Raw genomic sequence first — 21,560 nt, 5'->3', positions numbered from 1 at the left:
ACCTCGATCTATTTTCGCTGCAACTGATTTGTTTCTCTCTCTACAAAACATCAAAAATATTAAAAGGTTATTTAGGGTAATAACAATGACTGAATTTATCTGGATCGGTAATATTTTGGACTAACTCGTATAGAAATGGATTAAAATGTCACTGTATTTACAAATGGGAAACTTAGGGGGAGACCCAAAAAAATAATATTCTCATTGTCAAGCCCACAATCAATTTTAGGTATTGTGACACCCATAATTATTTCCGTGACACCCATAATTATAAGAAATTGTTAAAAATGTACGCATCAGGGATTATGCATCCGCATGACATGTTATGCATCAGGGGTATAATTGGCAACACAACTTGGATATAACATATCTAAAAATTCGCGCCTTGGAATTTTACAAATTTTATATCGTTGGAAATATTTTTAGGAGAGCTATGCAACGAGTACAAACAAGAATATCAAAAAAAAAAATCACGAAAAAATCAGAGGTGATCATCATTTTAGGCAAAATTTTCGAAAACTTGATACATAACCATTATGCAGCCACCAAAAAAGATGCATAACACATTCTGCAGATGCATAACGAATTTTGCAACCATTTTCTCCACTGCATAACAAATTATGCATTTGGATACCAAAGTTATGCATTGTTTTGGTTGATTTTAATGCGTACATACAAAAATTGATGCATAATGCAGTATGCATCCATATTTACGGATGCATATAAGATTATGCATTTATTTTCTCGATGCATAAAAGATTGTGCAACAATTTTATCGATGCATAATGCATTATGCAGTCATATTTTCGGATGCATAACAGGTTATGCATCTATTTTCACGACTGCATAACATGTTATGTAGATATTATTGTAGGTGCATGACAAGTTATCCAACCTTATTTTTTGTTGGTTTCAATACTAAGAAAAAAGTAGTTGCATAATGTGTTATGCAACCGTTTTCTGGACTGCATAACAAGTTATGCAACAACTTTTGTAGATGCATAACAGGTTATGCAACCATTTTCGTAGCTGCATAACAAATTATTCAACCATTATGACCAAACATCAACACCAATATGAACAAATACATATGTGGCTTCCCAACCAACAACACCAACACCTCTCAAAAACGACTAAAATTATAAAGTACCATAACAATTCTGAAAAAAGCAACAAAACAAAAGCATCCACAACAACTATTTTCCACTGCCCCTTGAAAAAAAAACCAATGAACCCATTGAAACCGGCAGCAAACCATTGTTACAGGGTCAAGAAAATATGGCAAACTGACCCACCTTTCTTCCTTGTTTTCTCGTCAAATACCAGAGCCAAATACTCATGTATTCATAAGAAACTTGTTCTTGAATCCAACTCAACTGGTAATCTTCTAAACGGACTCAGACACCACTTTAAATCGTCTCCAAAGCCTGTGCAAAGACTCACCACTCTATAGTTAAAAGGTGGCAACAAGAACTGGCCGGTCATTCAGGCATTTAGCCAAGCACCTTGTGTGCAGTTTTGAGTTGGTGACGGATTGTGTAATGGATGCATCTTGAAAACTACCAGAATCAATTTCTTACCAGAAAATGTGGATTAGAGACAAACCCATTGTCCTAAACATTCACATAAACCTCAGACATTCATCAAAATGCACTTTATTCACTGAAGTTAACAACAACAACAACTTGCCTCTCTTCCCTGGCTGATATAGCTTCTGAAACTGTTCACTATCAATCCTTGTTGTGAAGCCAAATTCGATAAAAACACATCTTCATTTTCTTCTCCGCTTCACATTCCTTGTCTTAACCTCCTCCATTACTCACCCAAATCGATGGTAGCAACTCGTTTTCTTCCTTATCTCCATCGGCCAAAACTTCCATCTCTTAAACCTTCTATTGATACCTTCACATACGACGACGGAACCACTTTCAAACTTCTGAATCGACCAACCAATTTCTGCATCTTCATGTGTTGAACTCACATCACAATTTCGAGACCATCTGCTGCCATCTTGGAATCAAAGACAAACCCAAGTTCTTAAATCTTCTCAACATCACAGAACCACCTTCGAATTCCTCTTCCTTTCCAATCAACACACAGACTACAACCCATTTTTCGCAATTCAAAATCAGCAATTTCTTCTCATCTGCTTTGATTTCAAAATTTTACAGATCCCCTTTCCTATTCTTGAACAACAACCTTCCATCTGATTGAAAAAACCCCAATCTCAGTTTCTTCTTTGATTCAACCAAAATCATAGTAGCAAACTCTCCCTCGAATCTTCGTTGTCTAAATTCTTCGATTTCCTTATCTGAGTTAAAAAGAATTGAAGATGATGAAGAAGAAAAAATAACGACAACCGAATTTTATAAATTATGGGTCTGAGAATAATTTTCTTCCAGAAAATGGGTGTGCGCCTTTAGTTTTGGGAGCGTGGGTTTCACAGTGGAAAGATCTGGGAGAATGGGTTTCCCTGTAGTTTTCACTTTACAAATTTGGATTAACGAGTATCAGGCCTGAGATGGTAGGACTAAAGCGTCCAAAGTAGAGCTGTCAATTTATAACCCGGCTTGCGGGTTGACCCTAACCCAGCTTGTTTCAACCCGGCCCGGCTTGGCTTGTTGTCTAAACGGGCCGGGTTAGGGTTGGCATATACAACCCTACTAGAAAACAAGCCGGGCTAGGGCCAACCCGCGGGTTACCCGTCAAAATTAATAAATATATCCCTCAATCCCACCAACTCTTTAAATCAATAAATAAAGCTAATTTTGGATCTACCCAAACAAATATAACAATATTTAGATTTTAAATAATCAATCAATAAATTAAATTACAACTTAGATTCATCAATCACATATTTATTCGGGATATCCTAAATTGATAAAAAGACTAGCATAATTTAAACAGTGAGTTAGTCTTACTCACATTAATTTAAACTTATAAAATGATAAAAAAAAAGTAAAATGCTTAGTTGATGTTAGGGTTCTCTGCCTAAGAAAACTAAAGCGCCGTAACCGGCTATATCGTTGATTAAGTGGCAATAAAAACGTCCACTTTACAACTCAGTGGTGGGGCTTCTAGTTAAACACCAAATTGACCTAGGTTCGACCTTTACTAAATGAATAATCCTAAACAATCCTAAATTTTAAATTTAATTTTTAAATTGATAACATTAACAAGCCAACCCGCCAACCCGTCAGGGTTGACCCGCCTAGGGCTAGGAATGGGGTTTTGAACTTGTTCGTGAATAGTACTAGGGCTAGGGTTGACCCTAACCCTAGTACGGGTTGGCAAGCTAGGACCGGGTTGACCCTAACTTGTCCGTTTGACAGCTCTAGTCCAAAGCCCACTAACTTTGGGACTAAACGTCAATTTTTATAAATAAAAAAAAAAACCTTGGCAAGGCCGACCATGGGCCGACCGACCTATTACTTATTCGCAAAAAAAAAAAAAAAATTGCACAGTCTCACAATCACACACTCTCTCTCCATAAATTCTACAACTGACATTCTTTTAACCCTAATTTTCTTTGGAAGGATTTTCTCGGATTAAGAGTGTTCTCATTGTTTCTTGTTTGACTGTGATTGATCCTGGAGGATGCGTAATTTTGGTCTATTTATTGGGAGGTGGTTTCTGACGGTAGGAATTGCAGTTGAAATATGATGGTTTCTGTCATTGCATATTATGCCAGGTAAATCTCTATCTTTAGCAATGTAATTGGATTTTGTGGTAATGAATATGAAATTTATTTTGTGAAGTTTCTTCAACAAGTTAATTTGAAGATGGATTTGAAACTGTAGTAACAGAGAATTTATTAGATCGATTCAAAATTGAATTTCATAGATAGATTCACTGACCATTGACATCTCTTATTCCAAACCTAGTTAGCACAACCAATTAGCTTTTGAATTCCATCTTTTGTGCTGGTTAATTGTTAATTAGTGTCCTGTGTAACTGTGTTTGCTTCATTTGGTGAGACAAAATCAGGTTTGAGCTATTTAGCATTGTTTTGCTCTTTCGATTTAACTTCTTGAGGTCTAGATGATGCACAAGGAGTAGGAGGGTGCTCCATCCATGGAGTTTGGTATGGCCATTACATTATAGGATTAAAGTGTTTGGGAGCCTATTTATATTCTCAAACACAAAGAAAAAGATTAATGTTTAGTTTCATAGATCGATTAACCAAGATATATCGCTGCTTAGAGAGGTACTGATACATCTCTTACTCCGAACCCAGTTAGCACAAGCAATTAGCTTTTCTATAGGTAAGAATATGTTGCTACAAAATTCTTAGTGATTCCAATCTTTTGTACAGGAGTGTACTTTATCAGGTTCAATCTAAAAGGAGAGAACTAATATTAGTGATTTGGCATTGTTTTGCCCTTTCGGTACAACTTCTTTGAGGTCTAGATGAGATGTAAGGAGTAGGAGGGTTTTCTATCTTTGGAGTTTGTTATTGGCCATACCACATATCTATAATATAGACTAGACTTTCAGATTGTTGGGTTCCCTTACTAAAACTGATGATTGTGTTAGCGTTCATTTTCATTTTATGTTTTTAGTATTATTTGCCAAGTATGTCACAGTTTCCATGTTAGTTGGTATGCTTAAGTTAGAACCATTTGTTGTTCTATCATGTGGATTTTTTTTTTTGAAGGTTCCTTTTCTTGTTGAACATTTCCTATCTCGACGAGACTGGATCAAATCTGTCATGCTTCAACATATGACATAATCTGAACTAGTTGCAGGCAAAAACTAGAATTTAGTTGCACAGAATTTTTGACAGAAGCCTGTAAAGACCTTTCCAACCACAGATCTAGCAGTCACACCATTTACCTGACAATTTCTATGGGGCAGTAAAGACAAGGTCTGTTTACTGCTGTCAATGCAACTGGTTTCAGTATTATAGTACAATTGGCTTCCATTGACATCATTAACAATGATGTCAATGGAATTACTAGAGCAGGTTGATACTTGAAATGAGTAAGTTCTTAGCTGACTTGTACTGTGCAGAAGATTTCAAACAAGTTGACCTGCAACTTGTTCTTTAATATATTGTGGAAAAAATTTCCCCGTCAAGAGTTTCTTACAATTTTTCGTCAATGTAGTAAGTTAGTTGTAATTTACATCAGAATTTTACCTTATAAATCGATAGAGACAACAATTTAGATTCCTCAGAATTATATTGCTCTATTTAGTTGTCAATTCAACTTTAAGCATTCATTTTCTATTAATTTCTCTCCTTTCCATCTCTTCCAAATCTCCCATGCTCTTGCAGAGTCCATTGCCATGTCATTATACATAAACTTCTGCAGCTCTTTCTATGTCTTGCTCTTCTTTTTAGTTCCTTCTATGAACTCAATCTCCTTTAACATAACTCGCTTTGAACCCCAAGCCAGTGACATTATACTGGAAGGAGATGCTGCGGCTTCCATAGGTACCATTCAATTGATCAACAAATATGATTACATTTGTCGTGTTGGTCGAGCTACTTATGCCAAACAGATACCCCTGTGGGACGCAGCCACAGGAGAGCTCACACACTTCACCACTCATTTCACCTTTTCCATTGAAAAAATACCACCGTCTCATGGTGCTGGACTAGCCTTCTTTATTGCTCCCGTTGGGTATCCAATCCCACCAAATTCACCTGGTGGATTTCTAGGCCTTTTTAACACGACAACAACTGATGATACGTCTCTCAATCATATCATACATGTTGAATTTGATTCATCTTCGAATCCTGAATGGGATCCGGGGTTTGAACATGTTGGGATTAATAATAATTCCATTGAGTCTGCTGTTTTCGTCCCTTGGAATGCTACCCTACATAGTCGGAAAACTGGCAACGCTTGGATCACATATGATGCTATTTCTAAGAATCTCAACGTGTACTGGACATATGATAGGAATCCTGTTTATAAAGGAGAATCTCTTCTTTCATACCATGTTGATTTGAAGCAGATTTTACCAGAATGGGTTACCATAGGATTCTCCGCTGCTACGAGTAGGACTAGTGGGCAGCATATTCTTTTTTCATGGGATTTCAATTCAACTTTGGAAGGTCAGGAAAGAAAAGCACCAAATGGAAAGCCGAATTTCAAATTGATAGTTGGATTGTCTGTGTCCGGACTCTTTTGGTAGGATGTGCTATCTCTCTGGTTGTGGTATGGTTGATGAGGTCGAATAGGAGAAGAGCTAGAAAACAGAAAGAGAAAGTTAACTTCACAGCTGACTTTGAAAGAGGAGCTGGCCCAAAGAGGTTCTTGCTTAGAGAACTAGTTTCAGCTACAAACAACTTCTCAGAGGAAAGAAAACTAGGAGAAGGTGGATTTGGAGGCGTCTACAGGGGATTTATAAATGAAATGGATTTGGCGATTGCTGTGAAGAAAATCTCTAGAGGATCTAGACAAGGTCAGAAGGAGTACATAACTGAGGTCAGGATCATCAGTCGGTTGAGACACAGAAATTTGGTGCAGCTCATTGGGTGGTGTCATGAGAGTGGTGAGTTTCTACTTGTTTATGAATAAATGCCTAATGGTAGTTTAGATTCTCATCTGTTCGGCAGAAGAAACCCTCTTGTGTGGGCCGTCAGATACAAAATAGCTCTTGGGTTAGCCTCTGCACTGCTCTAGCTTCATGAAGAAGGAGAGCAATGTGTAGTCCATCCGATGTCAAATCAAGCAACATAATGTTGGATTCAAATTTCAATGCAAAGCTTGGGGATTTCGGTCTTGCTTGGCTAATGGATCATGGACTGGGTCTCCAGTCAACAGGGCTAGCCGGAACATTAGGCTATTTAGCACCAGAATACATAAATACAGCCAAGGCTAGTAAAGAATCTGATGTCTTTAGCTTTGGGGTAGTGGCTTTAGAAATTGCTTGTGGGAGAAAATCTGTTGATTGTTTGGAAGAGATTTCTGATGTAGGTTTAGTAGAGTGGGTTTGGGATCTATATGGGAGAGATGCGGTCTTGGCTGCGATAGACCAAACACTAATCCTGGAGTTCGACGCAATGGTGCGCACACCCGGATCGGAATTTCAGACCTTCGATCAGACAAGCAATTCAGGCACTTAATATGGAAGCAAGTATTCCAACTCTCCCTATAAAAATTCCGGTGCCTTCGTATCATATACCTGAGCTAGATATTATTTCTAGTGAACCAAATTCTATCACTGCTACAAGCATTGAGATAGGTCGTTAGGTATACACAAACTTTCAGCTTGTTGGGCACCCTTGAAAACTGTTGATGGTGTTGACATTCATTTCGTTTTTGTTTAGAATATTATTGTATGCGTGGTCTGGTTGAACTTGTTCATTATTCTTCAGAATGACTGTAAACTGCTCTCGCAACCTTACTTGTTCATTTTTCTTCATTGATTAATTGAATTGTGCAAAGTATCTCACGATTTATATGGTTGGTTTGCTTAAGTTAGAACTGTTTGTTATTCTATCATTTGGAATTCTTTTAATGGCCCCTTAACTTGTTGACCATATCCTATTTCGACGAGACTGGATCAAGTCTGTCCTGCTTCAACACATGACATGACAATCTTCAATTAGTTGCAGATAGAAACTAGAAATCAGTTATAGAGAATTTTTGACAGTAGCCTGTAAAGATCTTTCTTGAGTCCAGGTTGGTATTGATTAGAAAGTGTTAACAGTAATCAATCAGAACAACATAACATAATCAAATCTAGCAGTCAGGATTTTCTGATTATCTGAAAGTGTTGCCACACTATCAATGGTTCCACTGGCACCATTTATCTGACAAATTCTATAGTGTTGTAAAGACATGGTCAGTTAAATGCTGTCAATGGAACTGGCTTCATTATTATGGTATAACTGGGACCAGAGATATTGTTAATTTTACTGATGTGAACGGAAGTACCAGAGCAGGTTGATAGATCTTAGCTGACTTATTCTGTGAAGAAGATTTCAAGCAAATTGACTTGCAAGTTCTTCAATATTACAAGTAGAAATGTGTCCTTCAGCAGTAGTACGATCTGATTTTAGTTTGCATTTTTTTCAAAGCTGATCTTTGTTGTAATTCTGATATCTAATTAATTCTAGTTTGATTTCTCCTATAAAAAATTGGTTGAAAGTTATTATAATTCCTCTTATAAAAATTACGGCTACATATCTAATTGATTCTAGTTCTATTGTGGATGTGTGAGTTATTAGGTCTATTGGGAGGTGCTTTATGATGATGATGGGAATTGCAGTTGAAATGGGTTCCCCCCTGCCATTGGGTTCTTTCCGTTTCTGGCGGACTGGTAATCTCCCACTATCTCTTTAGCAATGTAATTGGATTTTATGGTAAATGAATTTGAAAAGTGTTTTACGACATCTGTCTAACAAATTAGAAGCTGGATTTGAGATTGTAATCACAGAAACATATAGATGCCAGGAACAAATTTGAATTTCTTAGATAGATTCACTGACCATGGATTTATGTATGTTTAGAGTGGTTTTTCATACATCTCTTACTCATAACCCAGTTAGCACAACCAATTAGATGCTGGTTACCTTTAGTGTCCTGTGTTGCTTCATCTGGTGAGAAAAAATCAAGTTCAATCTAAAATGTAGGAATTAAAATTAGCAACTTAGCATTGTTTTTCTCTTTCGGGATAACTTCTTGAGGTCTAGGAGATACACAAGGAGTAGGAGGGGCTCCATCCGCCGTATTGTTTAGCCTATGATGTCGACTGATATTTTTGTGAAGGCCCCTTAACTTGTTGAACGTTTCCTATTTTTGACGAGACTGAAACAAGTCTGTTCTGCTTCAACATATGACATAATACTGTCAGTGGAACTGGCCTTGTTAGTTTAGTATAATTGGGATGCCAATGGAAGTGGCAGAGCAGATTGATAGTTGAAGTGGAGCAAATTCTTATTTGACTTATTTTGTGAAGAAGATTTCAAGCAAATTGACTTGCAAGTTTTTTTTTTAATAATATTTCCAGCTTGACATTATGTTCTTAGATGTGCAGTCCACAACTTAGAAGTAGAAATGTATTCTTGAGCAGCAGTATTTTCTGATTCCAGTTTGAACTTTGAAGTCTTTCAAAGCTGTTCTTCGTGCTTATTATGATAGTTGGTGCCCACAACAAAATTAATTGGTTCTATAGGAGTCCATGCCCAATAGGAGCCTCAATAACCATCTGTTATTATTTTTTAGTGAGCAAGGAGCTTGTTTAGTTGCCTGCAGTTAATCTTGTAAAGCATCAGCTCTTCCTGGTTGATGCCCCTGGAACTTTAACGTTCTTTCGTCTGCAGGCATTCTACATATTTTTTGCTTGTGGTGCGAAAAGTAATTTGTTTGATGGGCTTTGATGTGCGTCTCTAGTACAAGCCTTGACTATATATGCAGGTAAATGTACCATTTGCTGAAGATATAGTTTTTGTCCCACCACACCATATACATGATATACTGTTTGTATTCAATTGGGAGCAATGTAATTTCTGCTCTTGTTCGGAGAGACCAACCAACGTAAAAAAAATAACAGGGTCTGTGTTGTAGATACGGCCACCCAATCTACTGTGTAAACCATTTATGAGCTCCAACATAGATCCTGGAGACATTTAGGATCTAGTGTTGCTGTAAGTGAACCCCACTATCTCATCTCTACAATGTGGGACTATACCTGTAAGCAAATATAAAACCAATCCAAAAACTGAAAGCTTTCCTTCCATCAAGTCACCATTTTGAATCTCCACACAGTAACGAGCGAAATTCTTTCACTCTGTTCTCCATGGAGCACCCTAATTTCTCCAAATTCTCTTGGTTAAAGATTCATTGAATCTAATTGTTTGTAGTTTGATTGCAGTTGAAATGGTCTCTGCCATTGCATTCTGGCCAGGTAATCTCTCTCTTTAGAGCAATGTTGTGGTAAATGAATAAGAAAATTATTTTTTGACATCTCTACTAAATTAGAAGTTGGATTTGAAACTGTAATGATAGGAACATATGGTAGGAACAAAATTGAATTTTTCAGATAAATTTGACCAAGATAATTAAGATGGTGTCAAATGATCGTATTATCAATAGCTAGTTAAGATGTGCGTATATTGACACATCGATCTCTATGCTCTAAACCCTGTTAGCACAAGCAATTAGGTCTTCAGTGGCTAAGAATATGTGTTTCTACAACAAACTCGTAGTAATTCCATCTTTTGTCCTTGTTAATGTTAGTATTGTCCGTTGATGCATTCGGTGAGACAGAACAAGGTTTCCAAGCTAAATGTGGTACTTACTACTAACATTTCTTACCCTTTTGGTATAATTCTTAATATACTCCAACGAGTAGGAGGATGCTCCACTGGTGATGTTAGGTATGGGAGCAGTACAATATAGATAAAATTTTAATTGTAATACTTCCCTACCAAGCACATTATTGGCACAACCAATAGTGTATCAGAAGCCGAAATTCGCTTCCTCAATGAGGTAGCTAAGTTGTATTCAGTAGGTCTGGGGATTTAGTGCCGAATCAGTCGAGGAGATACTTTAGATTGTTTGCTAGCCCATTTACATTCTCAAGCACAATGAACCAGCCAAACAGGCTTTGGGCGATCAGGTGCAACACTGACGACTTGAATAGTCTTGGTGTCTGCTGTGGGCATGACAAGTTCAATAGTGTTTTAACTTCTAACTTCTCAGGAATAACGATTTGCATATGTCAAAATACTCTATTTACAATCATTTCTAGTAGCTCTATAAGAACAGATTGTATGAAATCAGTTACAAACCTAATCTCATTTGGTGCCAAACTTCTAGATATCTAGTTAGCATGTAATACTTCTAATTTCCAGTGTATTCTTCTCATGTTATGTTCGTAACTTAATTTGTATGAGCAGGTAGCTTGTTCACTATGAAGGGACAGTTGACCTGCCTGCAGTTGATCGTATAAAAGCATCCGGTGTTTATGGTTGATGCCTCTGGAAACTGAACGTCCTCTTGGCTAAAGGCATAGGCATCTGACATAATGTGTCTGTTTTTGCTTGGAGAAAAATCTCAAGTGGACTTAGTTGAATTGGTTCGGGATCTCTATGGAAAGGGAAGAACTTTTGGTTGTGATTGGCAAAAACTTTTGGTTTGGGAACTCTGCACACCATAATTTGAAAATACTTTTCTTTTGTAGTATTATATTACTTTACTTGGTTCAGTAAATCCGGCATTCAGGGAATAAAGTATAAACAAACTTCTAAATATTGATAGCCTGACTCGAGTTTGGGTCAGACATAATATCTGACTCAAAATTTTCCCAAAGCCGCAAACAATTATAATAGGTTCCCGAACTTTTCTAAATATTAACCGCATTCATTAGGTTTCCTAATTCAGCTACGTTTGCTTTCCCTAGTTATTCTAAGATTTCCTTAATTATAGTTGGAGAAACTTGGGAATCAAGTATTCCAATACTATAAAAAGACACCCTACGTTTCATCAATTCACAATAGGTCAAATATCCTTCTTCTCTCAATGGCTGGAGCAGTCAACACAACCGGCGTTAGCGCTAACACCAGCACCAAGAACGGCAATGATGATGGTAGTAGTAGCACCGATGGTCGTCAACAATATCCAAAAAATACATATATCAGACATGTTGGAGGAACAGAAGATCAAAACACCTTCGATGTCAAATTCGATAAAGATAAAATCTACACAACATTAACGTCTAAAGCATCCAGTGTCGATAAATGGATAGATGATGTCTATATCAGTTTCCCCACACAGATTGAAAACCAGAACCTTGTCGTCGGTCTGGACATCGAATGGGTACGGCTACGGAGACAAACCGGTGAGCCTAACAAAGTTGACGTGTTGCAATTAAGTTTAGCACATAAGTGTTTGATATTTAAGTTCTCTGATTGTGACGATGATAAAGATCAAGTCCCTTATTCTCTTGGCAAGTTTCTTGACGACAAGAGAATTATATTCGTCGGGTCAGGGATTGATCAAGATGCGCGTAAGCTTTGGGTTGATTGGGGGTTGAATGTTGCTAGAAGTGAAGAACTTGCAGGTTTGGCTGAATATAAGCTTGGTGGAGAAGGGATTTATAAAGCCGGATTGAAGGATTTGATGCTGGAAGTGCTCGGGCAAGATCTACCCAAGCCTGTAGGGTTAACCTTGAGTAGATGGGATCGTCTTTTATCGTATAACCAGATTATGTATGCTTGTTTAGATGCTTATGCTTCGTTTAAGCTCGGTATGGAATTGCGTCGTCGGAAGATAGTGCATAACGGGTTTAACAGGTATCCCCGAAAGGAATTGATTAGGTCTCCCCAAGAAACTAACCAGGGCCAAGGTTGTAAGACACCTAACCAAGGCCAAGGCGCTAGGGGATCTTACAAAAAAGCCACCACAACAAATCTGCGTTAATGGATTATATGGAATATTTTATTTTTATTTGATTTTCTGATTTAACATCATGTTTTTTTGTTTTTTTTTGATCTGACTAGTAACTCATCTAAATCTCATGATTCGACAATAACTTCTTAAATTATAGAATGCTTTGATCCGAATATGCATAGATTCTGAGTTTTTACTCTACCTAGCCATTTACCAGTCTTCATAATCTATAAACTTTGATATTTTTTACTATAAATAACAGAAAAGAAATTAGCCTCAAGTGATAATATTTCACTGATCGTTCCAATAGCTTCTCAAACCAGAAGTATTTTATTTAATAATAAAATATTTATATTGGATAAAGAGTATTACATTAACTAGTTGGAAGCCTAACAAGCTAAGCTCCAACAACATACTACTACATTAATTGAACAGGTTGTTGTGCTAGCCTACTAGCGAGTTTCATGGGTAATCTAGCCAAAAGAGCCGAAGCGGATGGGGGTTGAGATTGTGTCACAAGGTGGTTAGCTAACTCTACCTTCCATGTTAATTCCTGCAATATTACGTCATTGGGGGCTCGAACCTGGGACCTCCTGGAACGCATGAAACTTTGGAAAACGGGAATAACCAGCTGAGCTAGGTGCATATAATAATGAGATAAATACTGAGATATAAATAAATGATAAGGAAACGGTAGGGGCAGAGGGAATTTCCGGTGGAGCGGTAAAATGTGTAGAGATCGGAAAGAACACCAACAGCGAAAGCACTCTGCTGGGCCGACATTGACACTGAGAGACGAAAGCTAGGGGAGCGAATGGGATTAGATACCACAATAGTCCTAGCCGTAAACGATGGATACTAGGCGCTGTGCGAATCGACCCGTGCAGTGTTGTAGCTAACGCGTTAATTATCCCGCCTGGAGAATACTTCGCAAGAATGAAACTCAAAGCGAAGAACCTCACCAGGGCTTGACATGTCGCGAATCCAAAAAAGCATTCTACGACAATAACACCCAATTCTTATCCAATTTTACTAGTTCTGTTCAATAACTTTCCAATTTTAAATACACTCGTAAACATGCATATCTTGTTTATAACCCGTCTTGAATTCTACGGGCTAATTCTTTTACTATGATCCAAAAAATTTCTAAAATATTTGGCATGTCTCAAGGAAGTTTCGTGACTCCCTAACTCATAAACCTGCATGCTTAGCTAACGGGTTTACATCTTAACTGAAGCATCAAATCTAGATTATCGGTCTTAAGCAAAATAATTACATAAAATAATAAAAATAACTCAATGATTTCTAAAATGACAAACTTTCATTGTGATATGAATATAATAATGTGTTTTTTTACAGATAAACAAAGCATATATATATATATATATATAAGATATAAATGTTTTTAATTTGCTAAAGTTTCGAACTACGAAAATGAATGTCTTCGTGCGCTTCATCTCTTCTGAAAACTGAAACTGAAGCGGGAACGAGTGCGGACATCATCCCAAAGGAGTGCCCAATAAAACAAATAACTTTCAACTAATCACTAACATGCTCACAATTCTGAATTAAAAAGCAATAAGGCTAAAGCACAACAATAAGGAAAACAGATAAAACCTTTTGCACGTCGCACTCAACACGACATCGTAATGTGACATTCATGAAAGAATATTAATACAATTCTACCTCCCCCGACATTGCGTCCATAGTGGCAATATCCGTGAAAGACCACTCCAGATATCTACAAAAATGAATTTAGAACAATTGAAAATATGTCAATCAGACCTCGCCAAACTCACTGGAGAAAGCGACAACAGAGTACCTCCAGATTCTAATAATAGAGCCATCCACATGAAATTCCCATCTACTCCATGAATCAAGAAACTACCATTACAAGTCCTGAAAGTTTTACAATCAAGCATTGTAACACCCCGAGTTCCGGATCAGGGTCACACCCATATTGAGATCCGCATTCGAAGCGCTACGGGTCGGAAAGAGACTTAAAATTTTATTTTTAACTTTTGTTTCAATCAAATTAATATATCAAAATTAATCAATAGGAAAAGAATATCATTTCTTAGGTTTAAATTTATCCTTCACAATATTATACATGAAACATTTGATATCAATTTACACTTAAAACAAATACAAGTAAAAAATTCGATCATTAAGCTATTCAAGCCTAGCTTCCACTGCGCAACTCTAATAAATCTGCAAGGATGTCAATTGGGGTGAGATGACAGCTCAGTAGAATGCATTACCAATTCTCTAAAGATGCGCAAACATAATCATTTTTATCAAAGAAAAACATATGACAAGAACATGGTACAACTTCAACAAATCCATGATATATTCAAGAATCACAATGCCAACAATATTTTCGATAAATTATCCAATTTAGAATTCAATCTATGAGTTCATAACATTAATATTATTATCAACAAATCATCCATTTAAGTTTCAACACATAATTCACATACTAACATTGTCACCAATCAAACATGAGTTCATAATACCATTATTTTTGTCATAATCATCCATTTTGGATTTAATACATCAATTCACAAGTCATCCATTTAAGTTCACACTTGAGTTCAACAATTTATTGAAATAGATTTCGCACGTGAGTTCACAACGCTATTATTGTTTCATACAAATACTTCAATTCGTATTTCAATGCTTGAGTTCATAAAACCAATAAGGTTTCCACTAATCATTCAATAAGATTTCAACACAGAAGTATATGCATGCTTCAAACTCTGTTTTGCAGTTACAGGCACACAATCGGGCTATATGACTCCACCTATAAACCAATTGTTGAGGATTCATCAGGGAATCGGTTTATGTGTGTGTCAGTATATTCCGATTCTTCAATCCTTAGAGTTGCAATTTTTCTGTATTTTTTCTAGTCAGAATCGAATTACATGTGCAAATATATAAACTTATAATTGTTGGTGGAAATTCCAATTTTTTATAGGCTCACAATCGGTTTATGTCGCCAAATATAAATATAGTTTCTATAAGGTATGAAGACATAATCGTGTTTTATGGAAATTCGAGAATACCGATTGTGTCAAATTATTTCACATTTTTCAAAAAAGATAAAAACTAGTCCTTGGGGTGTTTATCTATATAAAGAGACCTCATCCTTGGAACCAATTTTCTCCGAACTTGCTCATTCTATTCGCTCCTACTTTATATACTCCACAAATACTCATTTCATACCTCCATATGGCATCATTTTACTCCGCGGAAGCTTTGGAAATCACATATGATGCTATTTCTAAGAATCTCAACGTGTACTGGACATATGATAGGAATCCTGTTTATAAAGGAGAATCTCTTCTTTCATACCATGTTGATTTGAAGCAGATTTTACCAGAATGGGTTACCATAGGATTCTCCGCTGCTACGAGTAGGACTAGTGGGCAGCATATTCTTTTTTCATGGGATTTCAATTCAACTTTGGAAGGTCAGGAAAGAAAAGCACCAAATGGAAAGCCGAATTTCAAATTGATAGTTGGATTGTCTGTGTCCGGAACTCTTTTGGTAGGATGTGCTATCTCTCTGGTTGTGGTATGGTTGATGAGGTCGAATAGGAGAAGAGCTAGAAAACAGAAAGAGAAAGTTAACTTCAGAGCTGACTTTGAAAGAGGAGCTGGCCCAAAGAGGTTCTTGCTTAGAGAACTAGTTTCAGCTACAAACAACTTCTCAGAGGAAAGAAAACTAGGAGAAGGTGGATTTGGAGGCATCTACAGGGGATTTATAAATGAAATGGATTTGGCGATTGCTGTGAAAAAAATCTCAAGAGGATCTAGACAAGGTCAGAAGGAGTACATAACTGAGGTCAGGATCATCAGTCGGTTGAGACACAGAAATTTGGTGCAGCTCATTGGGTGGTGTCATGAGAGTGGTGAGTTTCTACTTGTTTATGAATTAATGCCTAATGGTAGTTTAGATTCTCATCTGTTCGGCAGAAGAAACCCTCTTGTGTGGGCCGTCAGATACAAAATAGCTCTTGGGTTAGCCTCTGCACTGCTCTACCTTCATGAAGAAGGAGAGCAATGCGTAGTCCATCCGATGTCAAATCAAGCAACATAATGTTGGATTCAAATTTCAATGCAAAGCTTGGGGATTTCGGTCTTGCTCGGCTCATGGATCATGGACTGGGTCTCCAGTCAACAGGGCTAGCCGGAACATTAGGCTATTTAGCACCAGAATACATAAATACAGCCAAGGCTAGTAAAGAATCTGATGTCTTTAGCTTTGGGGTAGTGGCTTTAGAAATTGCTTGTGGGAGAAAATCTGTTGATTGTATGGAAGAGATTTCTGATGTAGGTTTAGTAGAGTGGGTTTGGGATCTATATGGGAGAGATGCGGTCTTGGCTGCGATAGACCAAACACTAATCCTGGAGTTCGACGCAAACCAAGCCGAAAGTTTGATGGTTGTAGGGTTATGGTGCGCACACCCGGATCGGAATTTCAGACCTTCGATCAGACAAGCAATTCAGGCACTTAATATGGAAGCAAGTATTCCAACTCTCCCTATAAAAATTCCAGTGCCTTCGTATCATATACCTGAGCTAGATATTATTTCTAGTGAACCAAATTCTATCACTGCTACAAGCATTGAGATAGGTCGTTAGGTATACACAAACTTTCAGCTTGTATGCGTGGTCTGGTTGAAAACTGTTGATGGTGTTGACATTCATTTCGTTTTTGTTTAGAATATTATTGTATGCGTGGTCTGGTTGAACTTGTTCATTATTCTTCAGAATGACTGTAAACTGCTCTCGTAACCTTACTTGTTCATTTTTCTTCATTGATTAATTGAATTGTGCAAAGTATCTCACGATTTATATGTTGGTTGGTTTGCTTAAGTTAGAACTGTTTGTTATTCTATCATTTGGAATTCTTTTAATGGCCCCTTAACTTGTTGACCATATCCTATTTCGACGAGACTGGATCAAGTCTGTCCTGCTTCAACACATGACATGACAATCTTCAATTAGTTGCAGAAAGAAACTAGAAATCAGTTATAGAGAATTTTTGACAGTAGCCTGTAAAGATCTTTCTTGAGTCCAGGTTGGTATTGATTAGAAAGTGTTAACAGTAATCAATCAGAACAACATAACATAATCAAATCTAGCAGTCAGGATTTTCTGATTATCTGGAAGTGTTGCCACACTATCAATGGTTCCACTGGCACCATTTATCTGACAAATTCTATAGTGTTGTAAAGACATGGTCAGTTAAATGCTGTCAATGGAACTGGCTTCATTATTATGGTATAACTGGGACCAGAGATATTGTTAATTTTACTGATGTGAACAGAAGTACCAGAGCAGGTTGATAGTTCTTAGCTGACTTATTCTGTGAAGAAGATTTCAAGCAAATTGACTTGCAAGTTCTTCAATATTACAAGTAGAAATGTGTCCTTCAGCAGTAGTACGATCTGATTTTAGTTTGCATTTTTTTCAAAGCTGATCTTTGTTGTAATTCTGATATCTAATTAATTCTAGTTTGATTTCTCCTATAAAAAATTGGTTGAAAGTTATTATAATTCCTCTTATAAAAATTACGGCTACATATCTAATTGATTCTAGTTCTATTGTGGATGTGTGAGTTATTAGGTCTATTGGGAGGTGCTTTATGATGATGATGGGAATTGCAGTTGAAATGGGTTCCCCCCTGCCATTGGGTTCTTTCCGTTTCTGGCGGACTGGTAATCTCCCACTATCTCTTTAGCAATGTAATTGGATTTTATGGTAAATGAATTTGAAAAGTGTTTTACGACATCTGTCTAACAAATTAGAAGCTGGATTTGAGATTGTAATCACAGAAACATATAGATGCGAGGAACAAATTTGAATTTCTTAGATAGATTCACTGACCATGGATTTATGTATGTTTAGAGTGGTTTTTCATACATCTCTTACTCATAACCCAGTTAGCACAACCAATTAGATGCTGGTTACCTTTAGTGTCCTGTGTTGCTTCATCTGGTGAGAAAAAATCAAGTTCAATCTAAAATGTAGGAATTAAAATTAGCAACTTAGCATTGTTTTTCTCTTTCGGGATAACTTCTTGAGGTCTAGGAGATACACAAGGAGTAGGAGGGGCTCCATCCGCCGTATTGTTTAGCCTATGATGTCGACTAACTTGTTGAACGTTTCCTATTTTTGACGAGACTGAAACAAGTCTGTTCTGCTTCAACATATGACATAATACTGTCAGTGGAACTGGCCTTGTTAGTTTAGTATAATTGGGATGCCAATGGAAGTGGCAGAGCAGATTGATAGTTGAAGTGGAGCAAATTCTTATTTGACTTATTTTGTGAAGAAGATTTCAAGCAAATTGACTTGCAAGTTTTTTTTTTAATAATATTTCCAGCTTGACATTATGTTCTTAGATGTGCAGTCCACAACTTAGAAGTAGAAATGTATTCTTGAGCAGCAGTATTTTCTGATTCCAGTTTGAACTTTGAAGTCTTTCAAAGCTGTTCTTTGTGCTTATTATGATAGTTGGTGCCCACAACAAAATTAATTGGTTCTATAGGAGTCCATGCCCAATAGGAGCCTCAATAACCATCTGTTATTATTTTTTAGTGAGCAAGGAGCTTGTTTAGTTGCCTGCAGTTAATCTTGTAAAGCATCAGCTCTTCCTGGTTGATGCCCCTGGAACTTTAACGTTCTTTCGTCTGCAGGCATTCTACATATTTTTTGCTTGTGGTGCGAAAAGTAATTTGTTTGATGGGCTTTGATGTGCGTCTCTAGTACAAGCCTTGACTATATATGCAGGTAAATGTACCATTTGCTGAAGATATAGTTTTTGTCCCACCACACCATATACATGATATACTGTTTGTATTCAATTGGGAGCAATGTAATTTCTGCTCTTGTTCGGAGAGACCAACCAACGTAAAAAAAAATAACAGGGTCTGTGTTGTAGATACGGCCACCCAATCTACTGTGTAAACCATTTATGAGCTCCAACATAGATCCTGGAGACATTTAGGATCTAGTGTTGCTGTAAGTGAACCCCACTATCTCATCTCTACAATGTGGGACTATACCTGTAAGCAAATATAAAACCAATCCAAAAACTGAAAGCTTTCCTTCCATCAAGTTACCATTTTGAATCTCCACACAGTAACGAGCGAAATTCTTTCACTCTGTTCTCCATGGAGCACCCTAATTTCTCCAAATTCTCTTGGTTAAAGATTCATTGAATCTAATTGTTTGTAGTTTGATTGCAGTTGAAATGGTCTCTGCCATTGCATTCTGGCCAGGTAATCTCTCTCTTTAGAGCAATGTTGTGGTAAATGAATAAGAAAATTATTTTTTGACATCTCTACTAAATTAGAAGTTGGATTTGAAACTGTAATGATAGGAACATATGGTAGGAACAAAATTGAATTTTTCAGATAAATTTGACCAAGATAATTAAGATGGTGTCAAATGATCGTATTATCAATAGCTAGTTAAGATGTGCGTATATTGACACATCGATCTCTATGCTCTAAACCCTGTTAGCACAAGCAATTAGGTCTTCAGTGGCTAAGAATATGTGTTTCTACAACAAACTCGTAGTAATTCCATCTTTTGTCCTTGTTAATGTTAGTATTGTCCGTTGATGCATTCGGTGAGACAGAACAAGGTTTCCAAGCTAAATGTGGTACTTAATACTAACATTTCTTACCCTTTTGGTATAATTCTTAAATATACTCCAACGAGTAGGAGGATGCTCCACTGGTGATGTTAGGTATGGGAGCAGTACAATATAGATAAAATTTTAATTGTAATACTTCCCTACCAAGCACATTATTGGCACAACCAATAGTGTATCAGAAGCCGAAATTCGCTTCCTCAATGAGGTAGCTAAGTTGTATTCAGTAGGTCTGGGGATTTAGTGCCGAATCAGTCGAGGAGATACTTTAGATTGTTTGCTAGCCCATTTACATTCTCAAGCACAATGAACCAGCCAAACAGGCTTTGGGCGATCAGGTGCAACACTGACGACTTGAATAGTCTTGGTGTCTGCTGTGGGCATGACAAGTTCAATAGTGTTTTAACTTCTAACTTCTCAGGAATAACGATTTGCATATGTCAAAATACTCTATTTACAATCATTTCTAGTAGCTCTATAAGAACAGATTGTATGGAAATCAGTTACAAACCTAATCTCATTTGGTGCCAAACTTCTAGATATCTAGTTCAGCATGTAATACTTCTAATTTCCAGTGTATTCTTCTCATGTTATGTTCGTAACTTAATTTGTATGAGCAGGTAGCTTGTTCACTATGAAGTGAGACAGTTGACCTGCCTGCAGTTGATCGTATAAAAGCATCCGGTGTTTATGGTTGATGCCTCTGGAAACTGAACGTCCTCTTGGCTAAAGGCATAGGCATCTGACATAATGTGTCTGTTTTTGCTTGGAGAAAAATCTCAAGTGGACTTAGTTGAATTGGTTCGGGATCTCTATGGAAAGGGAAGAACTTTTGGTTGTGATTGGCAAAAACTTTTGGTTTGCGAACTCTGCGCACCATAATTTGAAAATACTTTTCTTTTGTAGTATTATATTACTTTACTTGGTTCAGTAAATCCGGCATTCAGGGAATAAAGTATAAACAAACTTCTAAATATTGATAGCCTGACTCGAGTTTGGGTCAGACATAATATCTGACTCAAAATTTTCCCAAAGCCGCAAACAATTATAATAGGTTCCCGAACTTTTCTAAATATTAACCGCATTCATTAGGTTTCCTAATTCAGCTACGTTTGCTTTCCCTAGTTATTCTAAGATTTCCTTAATTATAGTTGGAGAAACTTGGGAATCAAGTATTCCAATACTATAAAAAGACACCCTACGTTTCATCAATTCACAATAGGTCAAATATCCTTCTTCTCTCAATGGCTGGAGCAGTCAACACAACCGGCGTTAGCGCTAACACCAGCACCAAGAACGGCAATGATGATGGTAGTAGTAGCACCGATGGTCGTCAACAATATCCAAAAAATACATATATCAGACATGTTGGAGGAACAGAAGATCAAAACACCTTCGATGTCAAATTCGATAAAGATAAAATCTACACAACATTAACGTCTAAAGCATCCAGTGTCGATAAATGGATAGATGATGTCTATATCAGTTTCCCCACACAGATTGAAAACCAGAACCTTGTCGTCGGTCTGGACATCGAATGGG

General features: G+C 37.1%; 1 protein-coding gene, 2 long non-coding RNA genes and 2 pseudogenes across 3 annotated transcripts; all 5 read left to right on the top strand.

The window, feature by feature from the left end:
• Positions 1–3,475: 3,475 nt before the first annotated feature.
• LOC113328507 lies at positions 3,476–10,882 on the top strand. Its single transcript, XR_003349449.1, has 5 exons — positions 3,476–3,691; positions 8,186–8,277; positions 9,281–9,374; positions 9,832–9,864; positions 10,859–10,882. It is a non-coding gene; the product is annotated as an uncharacterized LOC113328507 (long non-coding RNA).
• Positions 5,244–7,205, top strand: LOC113328504 (annotated as a pseudogene).
• Positions 10,883–11,480: 598 nt separating the features above from the next.
• Positions 11,481–12,380, top strand: LOC113328542. Its single transcript, XM_026575623.1, has one exon. The coding sequence runs from the start codon at positions 11,481–11,483 to the stop codon at positions 12,378–12,380; it is 900 nt and encodes a 299-aa protein (XP_026431408.1).
• Positions 12,381–15,581: 3,201 nt separating this feature from the next.
• Positions 15,582–16,996, top strand: LOC113328541 (annotated as a pseudogene).
• A 985-nt stretch (positions 16,997–17,981) lies between these two features.
• Positions 17,982–20,965, top strand: LOC113328508. Its single transcript, XR_003349450.1, has 4 exons — positions 17,982–18,075; positions 19,057–19,150; positions 19,609–19,641; positions 20,639–20,965. It is a non-coding gene; the product is annotated as an uncharacterized LOC113328508 (long non-coding RNA).
• The last annotated feature ends 595 nt before the right edge of the window (positions 20,966–21,560 follow it).

This window comes from Papaver somniferum, unplaced genomic scaffold, assembly GCF_003573695.1.
Source record: "Papaver somniferum cultivar HN1 unplaced genomic scaffold, ASM357369v1 unplaced-scaffold_11, whole genome shotgun sequence".
NCBI classification, from domain to species: domain Eukaryota; kingdom Viridiplantae; phylum Streptophyta; class Magnoliopsida; order Ranunculales; family Papaveraceae; genus Papaver; species Papaver somniferum.
Note: the sequence above shows the minus strand (reverse complement) of the source record. Positions and strands in the feature narration are given on the sequence as shown.

Excerpts from the sequence above, each read along its gene's own strand:
- LOC113328542 (XM_026575623.1), top strand. The coding sequence starts at position 11,481 with ATGGCTGGAGCAGTCAACACAACCGGCGTTAGCGCTAACACCAGCACC.